The sequence below is a fragment of the Uranotaenia lowii genome, chromosome 2 (assembly GCF_029784155.1).
Source record: "Uranotaenia lowii strain MFRU-FL chromosome 2, ASM2978415v1, whole genome shotgun sequence".
Classification (NCBI taxonomy): Eukaryota; Metazoa; Arthropoda; class Insecta; order Diptera; family Culicidae; genus Uranotaenia; species Uranotaenia lowii.
The window spans coordinates 92,853,664-92,871,414 of record NC_073692.1 but is presented as its reverse complement, the minus strand read 5'-3'; the positions used below and the strand labels follow the sequence as shown (position 1 = coordinate 92,871,414).

At 37.8% G+C, this 17,751-nt stretch overlaps 1 protein-coding gene across 1 annotated transcript in view; it reads right to left on the bottom strand.

Moving 5' to 3' along the window:
* Nucleotides 1-16,694, bottom strand: part of LOC129741680 (uncharacterized) — a 51,891-nt gene extending 35,197 nt beyond the window's left edge. Inside the window, exons 1-2 of the mRNA XM_055733429.1 lie at nucleotides 16,167-16,694; nucleotides 16,002-16,106 (exon numbers count right to left, since the gene is read on the bottom strand). Of these exons, the coding sequence (XP_055589404.1) occupies nucleotides 16,002-16,106; nucleotides 16,167-16,694 (633 nt within the window). The remainder of the gene's footprint in view (nucleotides 1-16,001; nucleotides 16,107-16,166) is intronic.
* Between the last annotated feature and the right edge of the window lie 1,057 nt (nucleotides 16,695-17,751).

The following is a 17,751-nucleotide window of genomic DNA, read 5'->3' as shown; positions in this document are numbered from 1 at the left end:
ATGTTGATCCATCAAACATGGAGCCAAACCGATCTGCAATAACTCGTAAAATAATAAAGTTATGATCGGAACAAGTTCGCAGTTATTTATTAAACTTCCCCACTATTTGGTGAACATTATCAAAAAATTATCAAACTATAGCTAAAGTTTCAACGAAGTTAGTCTGAAAAAACATTTTTACTAAATATCCAAAAAGCGAAAACAACTCATGAGCATTAAATATAACTTATCAGATTAGCGATACGTTGCTTGATAACAGAGAAACGCACGAAATTAAATTGCATGTTTCGCATAATCCCAAACTTTTGGCCGTATCACCATACTGAGGGGTGAGCCCAAACTTTTGATTGATAGCACAAAATTAAAACAAAAATTGTTTTGATGTTTATGAAAATAGATTCAAATGCAATGCGAATTTTTAAATTCGGTCCACCCAACCCTGAACTGATCGGGTTTAAATATAAAGTGCGTTTTTTTTGGAAATTTTCCAACTTTAAGCCAAGTTTAAGACATATTTAGTTAACATATACATTTTGCCAAAAACATACGAAAAAGGTTTTGATCATCGATTTTAGAATGAGATCAAAAGAAATTCAATATTTATGACATAAGATGACTGAGATATGGCCAAACAAATTTTCAAGTTTTTGAGGGGGTGATCCCAAACTTATGGCCGGTAGCGTATATGGTCAGCAAATTCTAATTCAACGCTGCAAGTACCCCAAAAAAAGTTATTTGGTGAAATTCGTTTCAGGGAATTGCCAGTTACAGCTGTTTTAGTTTGGCGGACCGACTTTTTTCCAATTTTAGGCTATTAAGTGATAATAAATTCTTTTATTGAACAAACACCCCCACGGAGTGGAAAAATTTTAAAATTCTACTAGGAAAAGTTCTTAGTTTTTATATGAAATCCAGCGTTTGCGAGTGTTTCGTAACGGTTTTTTGCCGCTTGGGGGGGGGGTGATCACCCCGATCACCCCCCCCCCCCCCCCCCCCCCCATAGGACCGCGCCTGTTTAAGAAAATCCCAAAAACCGTCAACTGGGGCAACATGCAACACTTTTCAACTCAAATGGCTACAAAAAAAATCAAATCCATAAATAATCATACCGCTTAAAGGGTGATACGGGCAATATTTGGTCAAGGGAAAACGCGTGTAAATCGGTGAAATCGTTTATTTAAAAATCAAATTAAAATTCTTTTTCAAGTTTAATTAGTATAATATTCAGGAAAAATATTCAGTTAGGCTTCCGCTTTTCAAAATCCGAATTGCCGGGCCTTACGCTAAACCCCTGCCATCAGATTTTGTACAGTCACCTTGTCAACCTTCTTCGCTGCAGAACCTGCTGCCTTGAACTGCTGCCCGTCCTTAGCAGTTTTTTTTTGTCTTCTTAAGGTTCCGCTTGACAATAGCCCAGTATTTCTAAATTGGGCGGAGCTCTGGCGTGTTGGGAGGGTCCTTGTCCTTGGGAACAACCTGCACGTTGTTGGCGACGTACCTCTCCATGGCATTTTTACCGTAATGGCAAGATGCCAAATCCGGCCAAACAGTACGGAACAACCGTGTTTCTTCAGGAAAGGCAGCAGACGTTTATTCAAACACTCTTTCACGTGAATTTCTTGGTTGACAGTCCCGGAAGCTATGAAAATGCTGCTTTTTAAGCCACAGGTACAGATGGCTTACCAAACCAGACAGTTTCATGTGCTTGAAAATATCTGCAACCTTTCCCCTTCCTTTTGCCGTATAAAACTCCTGTCCCGGAAGCTGCTTGTAGTCGGCTTTGACGTAGGTTTCGTCGTCCATTACCAAGCAGTCAAACTTCGTCAGCATCGTCGTGTACAGTCTCCGGGATCGCGCTTTGGCCGTCGTATTTTGTTTACCATCGCGATTTGGAGTCACTACCTTCTTGTAAGTCGATAGTCCGGCTCGTTTTTTGGCTCGATGCACAGTTGTAGACGATACACCCAGCTTATTTGCAGCACCTCGGAGAGAGAGGTTGGGGTTTCGCTTGAAACTACCGGCAACACTCTTTGTCGTCTCAGCGGCTTCCGGTTTTCGATTTCTCCCGATACAGACTTCCTGGCTGTTTTCACAAACGTTCCCCAAACACTTTAATTACATTTGTAACGGTTGATTCGGCAACTTTTAGCGATTTTGCTTGCTTTGCGTGCGAGTAGCTCGGTTTTTCGCGATGCGCGAGCAAAATTTTGATACGCTGCTCTTCTTCCTTGGACGCCATTTTGACAACTGAAAAATGAATTCCAAACACACACACACACACACACACACACACACACACACACACACACACACACACACACACACACACAGACACACACACACACACACACACACACACACACACACACACACACACACACACACACACACACACACACACACACACACACACACACACACACACACACACACACACACACACACACACACACACACACACACACACACACACACACACACACACACACACACACACACACACACACACACACACACACACACACACACACACACACACACACACACACACACACACACACACACACACACACACACACACACACACACACACACACACACACACACACACACACACACACACACACACACACACACACACACACACACACACACACACACACACACACACACACACACACACACACACACACACACACACACACACACACACACACACACACACACACACACACACACACACACACACACACACACACACACACACACACACACACACACACACACACACACACACACACACACACACACACACACACACACACACACACACACACACACACACACACACACACACACACACACACACACACACACACACACACACACACACACACACACACACACACACACACACACACACACACACACACACACACACACACACACACACACACACACACACACACACACACACACACACACACACACACACACACACACACACACACACACACCTTCAAAATGAGGGAAGTTCAGGTTTTTAAATGCAAAATTGAAAGAAATACGTCAAGTTGATATTGACCAAATTTTGACCGTATCACCCTTTACTGGGTGCGCTTTCTGAAATCGACATTGCGTACAGCTGGAACAACAAACGAAACCGAATGTCCCGTCAGTGTAGGGGATTTTTTTTTATTATCTGACGGGTTTGCGCCGGGGGTCTTCAGATTTTCCCCAAAATTGAAAATTTGGTTCATTTTTGCGACTTAAAAACACTTTTTTTTTTCAGATATCTAACATTTTTATTTTTTGAGTTAGCTTCGGTTAGATTTTTTTGTAAATAAAAAATAACCATTTTTCAAAGCTACATAACTCTGTTGTTTCTCAACGGAAATTATAAAATAGCACATCAAAATGCATTGAAATTTTATCAGCTTTCTAAATAGAATAGTTGAAAAAAATTAAATAATGACTTTCAACATGAAAAGTTGTAAATCAACTTTAAATGGCGTCTAAAAGTACCGTCTGCACCACCGAATATTTTGCAAAAAATACCATTGTATAGCTCGATTCATGATGCAACTTTCATCTGAAGACACAAAAGTGGGCCATTAACACCTTGAAGAGTTATGAAAGAAATAATGACAATAAATCTCTTTTTTTGCATCGAAAACAAACAATGGTCGAACAACGGCACTCACATATGGAGATAGCGCGCACTTCTAACAACATGGAAACAAAAGAACTTAGCAAAGCTGGTAAAAAACACTATTTTTTCGTCCTTTTCAGACTGCCCCAACTCGCATAACAGTCCCATATGAATTTTCGTCATTTTAGGTCAACATAAGGCTTCAACATAAAAGACTAAAAGAAGAGGTTTTGTTCTAGAAATTTCGAAAAAAAAACATCAATTCGTGGCTGTCCTATATTAAATACACTGGATTCTTTTTTTAAACGATTGTTGTGTTCGTGCAAAAAAATAAATCGTGTAAAAAAAGTTCGAAACAACCGCGCAAAATTCATCGCTCATTTTGATTAAATTGGCCAACTTGGACTGTAAATCGATCATTTCCAGCCAGGTAGACCATTCTGAAGTGATTTGAGTGAAACCGGGAAGCTCAAAGATTTGTTTTGGATTGCTTTGTTTTGGGTTTTAAGCCACGGTTGTTCCGAAACTTCCGCAGAGTCTCTAAGTGGCCATTCCGACAATTGTTTCCGTCGGGAAGCAACGTCCGAACCCATTTACCACCCTAGAGTGGTTTGGACAAAAAGCGGGAATGTTTAGAACCTGTTTTTGACATGTTCAAAAATCGTCTTATTTCGAGAAAATCGTTTAAAAAAAATCGTTTAAAATAAAACCGTATAAAATAAGACCGTTTAAAAAAAGAATCCAGTGTATACCTGAATAACAGTCCCATATGTGAAATACCACGGATTTGGTTACTTTTCAATGTTTCTTTCGGCAAAATAGTCTTTGGTTTATTGCTTTGAATCATTTAAACATTTTTTTAACTCACTTGATGTCAAATGATGCACACTAGTTTTCGAAGGCAGGTCTGACTTTCTTAAGAATGACTTCCTGAGCGAAAAACTATCGGATGCAATCAAAAATCGTAAAAAGATTCAACTTACAATGTGGAATTCATGATTTTTTTTTGCAAAAGTATGTTTCTTTTTCTGACAATTGCATTTAGAAGTTCAAAAATGATCAAATTTAAGTCTTAGAAAGTAGCTTGGTGAGAAAAATATATTTTGTATGGGACTGTTACGCTAGTAGATTCGAAAAAGGTTTCAAATATGGTCGATTAACAGTCCCATGATGAATAAAAATGGTGCTCTCGACCTTACCAATAACCCAATTTCGAAAATTTCAGGTCTAACGATTTATTATGACAACCTAGAAACGATTTTCGTTTATGCTGAAAGTGGTGGTCACAGTTTAAAAATATATTCCAAAACAGAAAAAGCTGATTATTTCGCTTGCTTATTTTTGTATATGGGACTGTTATGAAAGATATCCAAAAATCTAATAACGTATTCGTTTACACCCAGTTTAGCACCAGGTCACATCAAGCTATGCACATTTTACTGTCATTTTTATAAGTTTATGCGCTAAGTTTTGCATCCGTAACTCCCCAGATTTGATTTAAAATGATAGCAAAACACTGACGACGAATTATGTTCGTTCTAGTATGGTAAACCTCAAAACTGGGCGAATGAAGAAAACGAATACGGTAAAAGTATCATATTTTCATCGTTTTGCAGCCTGGGCTGGCCATACTGAGCTCTTTGATTATTTCTACAACATTTGTGCTACTTTCTCATACTTTTTTGATCAATGGAAAAGGATTTTGGTGTCCAGTGCTTAGCTCCCGATATAAAAACTATGTAAAGCACGCCTATATTTCATTTTTTTTAATCACATTTTTGTGATCCCAAACACAGGGACTGAACCTTCTACTATTGGCATTGATTATGCTTCACAATGATCTTTGATCGAAAAATTAATAAGTTATATAGTATATGACCAGGTTGTAAAAGCAACATTCCCATTATTAGTTATATCACCTAAACAATACGATACTCAGAATTTTGGATCAAATTTAAAGTTAGTTTAGCTGCAAACACTCTACAAAGCACGAAAAAGTAGTGTTTTTTACCTGCTTTGGTAAGTTCTTTTGTTTCCATGTTGTTAGAAGTGCTTGCTATCTCCATATGTAAGTGCAGTTGTTCCACCATTGTTTGTTTTCGATGCAAAAAAAGAGATTTATTGTCATTATTTCTTTCATAACTCTTCAAGGTGTTAATGGCCCACTTTTGTGTCTTCAGATGAAAGTTGCATCATGAATCGAGCTATACAATGGTATTTTTTGCAAAATATTCGGTGGTGCAGACGGTACTTTTAGACGCTATTAAAAGTTGATTTACAACTTTTCATGTTGAAGGTCATTATTTATTTTTTTTCAACTATTCTATTTGGAAAGCTGATTAAATTTCAATGCATTTTGATGTGCTATTTTATAATTTTCGTTGAGAAACAACAGAGTTATGTAGCTTTGAAAAATGGTTATTTTTTATTTACAAAAAAATCTAACCGAAGCTAACTCAAAAAATAAAAATGTTAGAAATCTGAAAAAATACATGTGTTTTTAAGTCGCAAAAATGAACCAAATTTTCAATTTTGGGGAAAATCTGAAGACCACCGGCGCAAATTGTCAGATAATAAAAAAAAATCCCCTGTAGTCAGTGTATGAAAGGTCCATTGACTCCAAATCAAATGTTTTATAAACGTGTTTTAACATTCCTTACCTGAAAATTATTAAATTTTCAAATGTGATTCAAAGGAGAACATATGAGGAAACACATAGTTAATCAAAAAAAGAAAGAACATGGCCTTAAACATAATAAATTTTCCTAAAAAGATTCAAAAACTTGCCAACGACGGGACTTAAACCCGATGGATACGCTTTAGTAGAAAGGCGCTTGGGCCAATTACTTACACCACGATGAACGTGACGAAATGGACAGACAAGAGCCTACAAGTCGATCTTCATCAACTTATTGTTCGGCTTTCCGTCGATCCACTGCATGTACATTTCGCATGCAGGGATCCTAATTTTCCTGATTTTTTTGGGATAGGAATGGTTTTAGATAATTTCCTTATTTTCCATGATTATCGAGGAAAAAATAAGTCTTTGTGTAGACATTAGAGTGCCTCAAATTAGTTTGGGAAAAATAAAACTTGAAGCTCAAATTTATCCTTAATTTGGGCCAGACTGAACCGTTTGAAAAAATCGCACAACGCACCTCAAGAACATGAAAAACCAGTTTTCCATTATTAAATTCGTTCTTCAACGGACGATTTCTTTTAAATAATGTTTATCTTGAAGCTTAAATTATGACAAACATTTCAGCCGAGAAATGCATTTCAATAAGAATTATAATAAAAAGTTACTACTATAATCTAACGATTATAATGGTAAAATGCAGCAAGAGTTATTTTATTTTTTATTTACATAGTATTCCGTCTCAAGACATAACTTGACGAACATAATTCCTAAAAATTCACTCGGTTCATAGCAACCGTTCTCCAATTTCTCGGGCACACCACGTTCGCCAGATCACGCTCCACTTGGTCTTACCACCTCGCTCGTTGCGCCCCCGCTCGTCTTGTTCCTACCGGATTCGTAGCGAACACCTGTTTTGCAGGACAGTCGTCCGCCATTCTCGCAACATGTCCCGCCCAGCGTATCCGGCCAGCCTTAACCACCTTCTGGATACTGGGTTCGCCGTAGAGTCGCGCGAGCTCGTGGTTCATCCTTCGCCTCCACACTCCGTTCTCCTATACGCCGCCAAAGATGGTTCTTAACACTCGTCGCTCGAATACTCCGAGTGTACGCAGGTCCTCCTCGAGCAATATCCATGTCTCGTGCCCGTAGAGAACAACCGGTCTAATAAGCGTCGTATACAGGTTACACTTCGTGCGAGGGCTAAGTCTTCTCGACCGCAGTTGCTTGTGGAGTCCATAGTAGGCACGACTTCCGCTGATAATTCGCCTCCAGATCTCACGACTGGTGTCATTGTCTGCGGTCACCAGTGAGCCGAGATAGACAAAGTCTTCGACTATCTCCAGCTCGTCGCTGTCGATCGTGACCTTGTTATTACTGGACAAGCGGGTTCGGTCGGACTCGGATCCGCAGGCCAGCATGTACTTCGTCTTGGACGTATCAATCATCAACCCAATCCTTCCTGCTTCGCGTTTCAGTTTGAGGTAGATCTCCCCCACCGCCGCAGATGATCTGCCGACTATATCAATGCCATCGGCAAAGCAGATAAGTTGACTGGATCTGTTGAAAATCGTGCTCCGCATTTCACCCACCGCTCGTCGAATAACACCTTCTAGCGCCACGTTGAACATCATGCAGAATAGACCATCACCTTGTCGAAGCCCCCTGCGCGATTCGAATGAACTCGACAATTCACCCGAAATCCGCACACAGCACTGCGTTGCATCCATCGTCGCCTTGATCAGTCTGATCAGCTTCCCGGAAAAGCCGTTCTCGTCCATGATTTTCCATAGCTCGTTACGGTAGATCGTGTCGTATGCGGCTTTGAAGTCGATGAATAGATGGTGCGTAGGGACCTGGTGTTCACGGATTTTTTGGAGGATTTGCCGTAATGTGAATATCTGGTCTGTCGTAAACCGTCCCTCCATGAAGCCGGCCTGATGACTTCCCACGAATCTGTTTGCTTGTGGCGTTAGGCGGCGGAGTAGGATTCGGGACAACACTTTGTAGGCGGCATTGAGGACAGTGATCGCTCGGTAGTTCTCACAGTTCAATTTGTCACCCTTCTTGTAGATGGGCATATTACCCCCTCCTTCCACTCCTCCGGTAGCTGTTCTATGTCCCAGATCCGGACTATCAACCGGTGTAGGCAATCGGCCAACCTGTCCGGGCCCATTTTGATGAGTTCAGCTGCGATGCCATCCTTCCCAGCCGACTTGTTTCTATTCAGATGGCGAATGGCTTCCTTAACTTCACTCATCGTTGGGAGTGGCTCCTCTTCGTCGTTGGCTACGCCGGCGATGTACCTTCCCCCACCGTCTTGATCTCCTGCATGTACGCCTTTCAGGTGTTCATCGAAGTGCTGCTTCCACCTTTTGATCACCTCACGATTGTCCGTCAGGATACCCCCGTCCTTATCCCGGCACATTTCGGCTTGCGGCACGAAGCCTTTGCGGGATGCGTTGAGTTTCTGATAGAACTTTCGTGTTTCTTGGGAACGATGCAGCTGCTCCAGCTCCTCGAGCTCCTCCTCCTCCAGGCGGCGCTTTTTCTCCTGGAAAAGTCGGACTCGCTGCCTCTTCCGCTGTCGGTGATTTTCCACATTTCGACGGGTGCCTTTTTGCACTACTGCCGCCCGCGCGGCATTCTCTTCGTCCATCACCCTCCTACACTCCTCGTCGAACCAGTCGTTCCGTCGAGTTCGCTCTACATAACCGATGACGTTCCCCGCAGCACTGTTGATGGCTGTCTTGATGGTATCCCAACAGTCCTCGAGAGGGGCTTCATCAAGCTCGCCCTCTGCCGGCAGCGCTGCTTCGACCGATTGCGCGTAGTCTGCCGCGACCTCAGGTTGCTTCAGTCGCGCGATATTTAGCCGAGGCGGGCACCGGTTGCGTGTGTTGTTCACTACGGAGAGTTTTGGGCGCATCTTCACCATCACCAGATAGTGGTCCGACTCGATGTTGGCGCCTCTACAGGATCTGACGTCGATGATGTCCGAGAAGTGCCGGCTATCGAACAAAACGTGGTCGATGCAGCAAGAGACTCAGCCGATTTGGGGTCAATTTTTAAGTAGTGTTAAATGATGTTGAATTTTCAGAACGAAACATTGAATTTTGTCATACAAACCTTTTATAAAATTTACTTTTGTAAACGTTACGTAAAAATTCTGCAAAAAAAATCATATATTGATTTGTTTTGAACCAAAACAAAGCTTTTTAGACCCCAACATTTGAGAAAATCGAAAACTATTCCAAATCGAATCAGTCTGATGCAGCACTGTTAAGCGGTCGGAGCAGTCGAACAATATTACACAGCAAGAAAAATTCGTGTAATTTTAGACAGAAAACTATGCACGAAAACGGAACATCGATTTTGGTGTAAATTTTATCACGATGTATTTTTTTCAAGAATGTAATTTTTGAGGCGTGTGAATTTAGATCGAAATCAATGCACGAAATCTGATGACGAAAGCCGACGTGCAAAAATACACGGGGATGTAAATTTTAAGATTTATTATCGTAAATATTAGAAATCTTTGCTATATATTCAGGTTTTTCTGTTGTCTATGAACGAATACACCGCTTTTAAAATTTTAATTTCCCATCTATTTCCAAAATTATTGTAAAAAGATATCACTCACCATCACGGACAGCGTCAGCCTGGAATTTTTGTTTCATCCGATGATTCCCAGCACGGTGATGTTGCACAGAAGAGCGTCACCAGGATCTTCGATTCGTCCCAGAACATCATTATTTTTCGGTCAGCTTCACCTGTACCTGACGAAAATTTCTCCGAAAAATCACTGCCGCTGTGAAAAATCTGATCTTGCTGCAATGGAGAGAGACCGATTAATTTCAACAGCATTCCTTGTTCAATATGACATTTTCCCCTATCAGCTTTTGAAGGATTCTGAAAGTGCTAGAGCTACGCCTTCGACGAATTTCGAATAATTTTGTTACTTGTTTACTTTGTATCCGACGCACGCCACAAAAATTAAACGTTTCCAATTAATTTTAAATCAAACATATACAATTTTACACTGTTTGTGATATACAATTCATTGACCGCTTGATCTTTACATCACGGAATGTAAAATTATAGCAAAACAATGTATTAATATTCACTTTTTGAAAAAAGACTAAAATTATATCAAAAGGAGTTGCAAGTTACATCGTCTTTGATTTACAATGAAGAAAAATTAGACTACTCGTGTTTTAGATTCCGTATACTTTAAGAAATTTTTTGCTGTGTAGGTCACATTTGAACCTCAATATTTTTTTTTTCAAATTTCTAATCAAAATGCAGTTTTCGGTCGAAATATTTATATAAGCTGTGAATGTAAGCTTTGAAAAAAAAACATATTTACTAGAAATCGGTCGGTAAAGAACGAAACAACTGATAAAAAATAGGTTTTTCATGTTCTTCTGAACAGAATGTCTCAAAATTCCATATAAACTTCAAGCTTGATGCGCGACACCTTCCCGAAGTTCTATCTAACCCAAATTTTACATGGGATCTTGTGTGAAGCCTGGTATCAATGAGCCTTCATCATGTATAGTTGTCAATAGTCGGTTGATTTGGGGCACTCTAGAATACATACACGGATAACAACCTCGGATAAGCGAGGGTCTACTGACTCATGGGAGGGGTTTTGGAGACTGATTTTTACCTATGATGTTTTGCTCAACAACGTTTGAATAAAAAAAAAAACAAATTAGATTTGTAACTATATGATTATTCATTTTTAAGTTTTCATTAATAGTTTTTATATTAAAACGTAACTTTAGAAAAGTATGGTCTAGTGGATGGGCTGGCGCGAGTCTGGTAATCCAGGCGTACTGGGTTGGATTCCCGGTATCGGCAAGAAAAACTTTTGGGTTCGAAACCCATAACTTGCCGACAGGTAAGATGTGTTTCATTGTATAAATAATTATATATTTCAGAGGGGGAGCGGACATTCGGCCGAAGGACGATAGGACGAAAGATGTTAGGCCGAAGGTTGCTAGGCCGAATAGGTTAAAAGGCCGACGGATGTTCGGCCGAATAGGACAATAGGCCGAATGGGACATTAGGCCGAAGGTTATTTGGCCGATTATTATTTGGCTGAATGGATGTTAGGCGATATATGGCATATGGCCTGATGACTATTCGGCCTATCTACTGATTGGCCTTACATGCAAGAAAGCGATAATATGTCTTATAGGCCTAGCATAAATTCGGCCGAATGGCTTTCGGCCTCATGACTTACTTGATGATAACCATTGTAGGTCTCTGAAGGTTGGATGACTTTCTTCGACGAACCATCGGCCGTGGAAGCCTGAGAAGCAATTCGAAGGCCAAGCCACACAGACATAGGCTGGACCTTGCTACCGATGGGGGAACTATACATACATACATACATAAAACGTAACTTTAGAAAAGTGGTCCTTAGCCTAAAGGGTGAGCTAAAGTTTTTGATGAAACCTTTAGAATCAAAATATGGAATTTGCCTTCATCGAGAATTTGTTTAAGAGTCTGGTAGGTCGAAGTTATTTGATTTGAGCGTAAAATAAGTTCTTTTTAAGCTAACCTTCAATTCATGAACAAAAAAAATGTATTCTCTGCCCAAATCAAACAAACCCAATCTTCCAAACTCTTTTGCAAATTCCAAGATTCTAACATTTGAAGAAAATAAATAAAAATTTAAAAAAAAAATTATAATAAGCGATAACACATTTTCGGATTAAATTTACTTGATGCAAACTTGAACTAAATTTATGATTTATGTTTGAAATTCAGTTTTAAAAAACTTCTATATGAATAATGTTAATCAATAAACCGTGAAAATATAGAATTTTGTGCAGGTTTTTTAGGTAATCATCAGATATTTGTTTTTTTTTAACAGGAAATATTTTTCATAAAGAATCAATTCTATAATGAAAATCCTGTGGGTAATTTAAAAAAATATAATTTGGGATATTTTGCATAAAACAAATTATTTAAAATTAACTGAAATTCTACTTAATATCCATGATTTTCAGCTGAAATGTGTGATCAAATTTATTCTGATTAAAAAAAATTTAATCTGTAAATTGACAAGCAAATGTTTAGGTTCATGTTCTCTTAAATTCCTTTACAATTTTATGTTGATTGAAAAACTCATTCACAAGTTAAATCTTTTCCTGAATTTCTAATCTGAATTCTTAACCTGAATTCAAAAATTGGACTGTTTTCGTATTTCCATACGATATCTGAAATGTACAAAAAATACGATTTCCGAATCTTAATTCCAGATAAGAATTTGATGAGCCAAGTTTTAGAGCCATAATTCATCAATCTTTTATTAAAATTCTGTATCGCTGGTTTAATCTTAACTCATTTTTTCAATTATTTTTTTTTAATTTGTTATTTGAATCATAATTTAAATGTGAATTTCAAATGAAGATTCTGAATCTGAGTTTTCAATTTTGGATCGCCACTTAGAAGCTTCTAATGTTTTAATTTAGTTTTAGAATAAAGTTTGAAAACTTCGAATTGAAATGTAAAACAAAATTCTTCCTTTTTCATATTCGTAAAACTTTTATCAAAATATTGAAAATGCAAATGATTTTCGAAAAATATGATTTAAATTTGATATGAAATGCATAAATGATGAATGAAAATGATATGAATTTGAATCAGGATTTCAAAGCAGCTTTTCATTCCTAATTTAATGTGATTATTAGAACTGAAAATCAAGAATCCTAAACTTGATACAGGATCAAAAATACGAAATTATGTAGAAAAACAATTTTAGTTATGGGAGCTGATTTCGGAGTGCTCATAAGTTGTAAAGCTGGTACCGAGGCATGAGACAGGTGATTTCTTATGGACCTCAAAACTTGTGAAACACCCCTTTCAAACAAATTTCAGCCGTTGAATCCTATAAAATTTCTGATCGTGGCAAGGTGGCATATCGTGGCAGAAATGGTGAAAACAGAGTTTGCCTTGTTTCGTCAGTTCATCTGAATGGCTCACATTGTCACCGGATTTGAACCCACTAGGCATCAGTATCCGGGAATACATGCTAGGGAAGTTGGACGACGCACAGTGGTCCAATTCTCAAAAAAGCTGGCAAAAAGTCTGTTTTCAACAATTTTTGCTCTGAAACCTTTCAAAATTGTTCAATCATCATAATTTCACAAAAAATTACATATTACATTAATTTCATATTTTCTTTTAAATTTCTTTTTTTATTGAAGGAATTCGAAAAATTTAATTTATTTTAATATCTCAGTAAGTAAATTCTTGTATAAAATTTTTCAACAGATTGCTGCAAAATCTATCACATCCTTGAAAGGTTAATTGAATCAAAAATTATCTCAAAACTACAATACTTATGAAATTGAATCAATACAGATAGACCTGACAACGCTCTAGTACCGATCCCTTTTTTTCAATTTTTCATTAATAAACGAGTCAATATAGAAATTTAATGATAGATGAGAATTGTTCAACAATTTCGCCACTACTGATCAAAATTTTAAAATTAAGGTTTGTAGGTTTTTTTTTTCATAAATGTTCATTTATTATATCAACGGTTGTTTTAACACAAAGCACTTAATTTACATTTTAAGCGAGAAATACAAACTTTTTGCTTCATATTTTCTAAATTTTTTAATTTAACTTTTAATATTTATTTTTAAATTTATTTCATATTTTTAAAATAAAACCATAAAAGTTTCAAACAATTTTTAAAATTTCAATTGGTTCTCATGAATATTGAACAGCAAAAAAGGTTCTATGATTGGAACACGGCGAATCAGAAGAATATTTGAGAAACCATAATTTAATTATGTTTTGGGAGTTTTCCTAATAGCAAAAATAACACAGAAATTTATACAGATAGTGGTTCAAAATTTGAAAAGGATGTTTTATGAATGGATTTTTGAGAAAAATAAACCCAAAGATCCAATTAAATATCAATTTAGTTCGTGATCCGGGAGGTTATTGGCTTAGAAGTCAAATTTGATGAAAAAAGTGGTTCAACTCTTTGACGTCGTTCTCCAAAAATGGCTAAAAAAGGCAGCCCAATTTGCCATATTTTGTAGCCCAGAAATGTGGGAATCTATCCAATGTAAAATTAGAGTGGAGTTATGTGGAGTTTTTTTTTTAAATCTCTAGTTGAAGTTATAAAATTCAAAATATTTGTCGTTTTTTGCAACTAAATTCCATACAAAAAATTTCAACTTTATTCCAAATCACAAATTTTTATTAGATAAAGTGAAAAATATGCCTATCAAAAATATAAAAATAATTGCAAAGCAATATATATTCGCAATATGAATATCTATTCGTTTTTCAATGTAAGCAAATCTTTGCGAATTTTTAAAAAAAATATTCAATCTTCTCTTAGCATTTCTTTGAGAACTCCGAAACGGGTAAACATAAGACAATCATTTTCATGGTTTTATTTAGCTTGAAAATGCCGGAACACGATGAAATATTTGGATAGATAATTATGAGCGCTTCAAAAATCGACTTTCTGCCAGCTTTTCTGGGTTTTGGACCACTGTGCGACGTTGCAGTTGGGCATTCCTGGTTGGACAGATTTAAAAACGTTTGGTGAAGATTTGCGAAAACCGCATACGGACCATTATCAAACACCAGTGTGAAAGATTTGAACTTATTTGTATGAACTTAGTTTTGAATTTTACAATCTATAGATGATGTTGAAATCGATTCCAAAGAGAAATATAAAATGGTTTGAGTTTCATGCAATTTACAAAGTGTATCACTTTCACGTTGCCACCCTGTATATATTATTCAAAATTTGTCTTATCCATGTAGATTTTTTTTCTTTTTTTACGAGAATTATTGGACAACCGCCAAAAATTCCATTCGACAAACGAAGCACGATTCACCACGGCACACAGGTTAACATCGGCAAAGGTATGCATATTAATGGAAAAACCATCCCGTATCCAACAACCATAACTCATAAAACCGATCAGAGAAAACAAAATACCGAATCGCTCGTTAAGTGCCTGTACAAATTAAGTCGTAAAAGCCGAAATGACTTCCCCTTGCTCGGTGCACGCGTTGTTGATCTATTTTAAACGCATCAACAGTATGAACTGCATCGCAAATGTGTAGGCTCTTTCTTGGTCAAACCAAACAGCTGGAAATAGATCGTGAGCTTGATATTAATACAAATTTGGATCAGCTCCGTGGAGACAAGCCGAAAAACAAGGCGACTCACGTTGAGTGTCAGACGCAGCTTGTTGCAGTTTTCTACACCTCTACCTAGGTTCGAAATTGCTCGCAGTCTGTAGAACATGCTAATGTACAATGGGGAAAGTGGGGCCGTGTTTAGGTTATCTTTTTCGTTTATGATTGCAATAAAAGTGCACTTTACATTTGATGCACCACTTTCAAGTGCGTGCCTCCAATATATGAACGTTCTCTTGTCAATGTACGAACAAACGACCATTCAGATGGCTGACGCATTTATCGAAGATTCCCATCTTTATTATTTTCCACAAATGTCCACATCAGTCAAATTCAAATATGTTTCTTAGATTGAAAATTCTTAAGTTAAGAAAAAAATTTGAACTATCATTGAAGCAATTTAAATGAGCATTATAAAAGAGGATGTTGACCCAGTTGCCGAAAAAAAAAGAAAGAAAGCATATAATTGTGTTTACAATAATAACAATTTATTCTTGAATCACGATTGATCGTTTAGTAGAATCGACCCCAGCCAAAGAACCCGGCAACCAGCTCGATGATCTTGTCCACATCGATACCATGCTCACGCAGCTTGGTGAACAGCGATTGCACTTCCTTGGAGTTCTGTAAGAAATAATATACAATCAGTCAAATCTCGTAAAAACCAGAGAAACTTAAACTTACGTTGTAGAATTCCACCAACTTCTGGAAGTCGGCATGTTGCAGTTTCTCGAACAGAGCCTTGAACTCGGGGCTGGTCTTCAGCTTTTCCTCAAACAGAGCCTTCAGTTTATCCTTGGGCAGCAGAGCGATGGCCTCTTCCAGGAATCCGTTCAATCCTCCAGTCTTCAAGGTGGATCGGATTGGCTTAACGTGGTTCAGCCCGAAGAAATCGGCAACCGTGTTCAAAGCATCGTACACCTTGAGTCCAGCCTTCTCCAGATAGTTCAGCAGATCCTTGACTTCCTTGAGGGCAAACAGCTGATCCCAGATGGCGGCGAATTCCTTACCCTGCATGTAGGCAAAGGCATCCTGGATTTCCTTATCGTTCTGGAAGTAGCCGAGGGCCAGTTTGGCCAATTCGTCGATCGGAACCAGAGCGATGAAGTCATTAAGATCTTCTTGGAGGCCACGTTGGGAGTTGACCTGGGCTGGTGTAGCCGAGACTCCGATGAGTGCCACGAGGGCTGTTAAGAGGATGACGGCCTTCATTATTGATTAGTGTAATTGTAAGATTGATACTGTCTTCTAGCCAGCTGGGTTGAGCTTTTATAGTGAATTTCCAGTAGAGATAAGCTTGCTCGAGTGGGTTTAACTTTATCTCAAAGTGGACGCAGCTATCGATATGTTTTTGTTTTAAAATTTTTTACATTAACTGCTAGTTACCTTTATATATTTTGGAATGATGACATTAAATTTTCAAACAGGGTTTGTCCAAACTTAATATTAAGATACAAAATTTGAAATGCTCGCCTAGATGAACCGAAATGTTAAACTTTGAAAGAAGGATAGTTCAAACACAAGCACAAGCAGGAATCCAGCAACTTTGACACAAAAACAAAATATCGTTTTAAATTAGTGTTTTACTGTACCTTTTTGCATATTGGTCTATGGTCTATCATTTTTTTTAAAGCAAAGTTAAACTTATGATTCCCTTATGTTTCACCTTACCTACCCTCGAAACGTTGGATGAAATGAGTAGTTTTTCGATTTTATCACTGTTCGATTGTATCAATACTCGTCAAATTCACGCTCGATTTTATCACGGTTATGGTCTCGATTCTATCACGCTTATCAAGAAATCATTCAGTAACCATTTCCAGAACCTTAATTTTCGTTCAAATGCGTAGAGCGCCTTTATTAATGATTTATTTTTATGGTTCATGTTATGGTATACTTATACAGGTATTCAATAATATGAAAATGTCATTAAACTTCTTAATTTAGCTATAAAGTGTTTGAAATCGTCATTTGAATTTTAAAAATATTTGTAATAATCGACACCGGTTATGCGAATCTTATAAAGATGTGGATGAATTGAGGCGTTTTTGAAAAAAGATAAATGTCTCTGATTTCTTTGATTAATTTGTTTATTTGAAAGGGTGGCGTGCGCAATCCTGATTGTACAGCCTTTAGTATTGTCTGAATGGATAATTTTGGAAGATCAAAAGGAAATCCTGTTAGTTTTGCCTTAAAATATGTAAAAAGGACTATGATTTCAGTTTTTCTACATATTAAAAACAAAGAATTATCTGCCCACAAAGCAAAT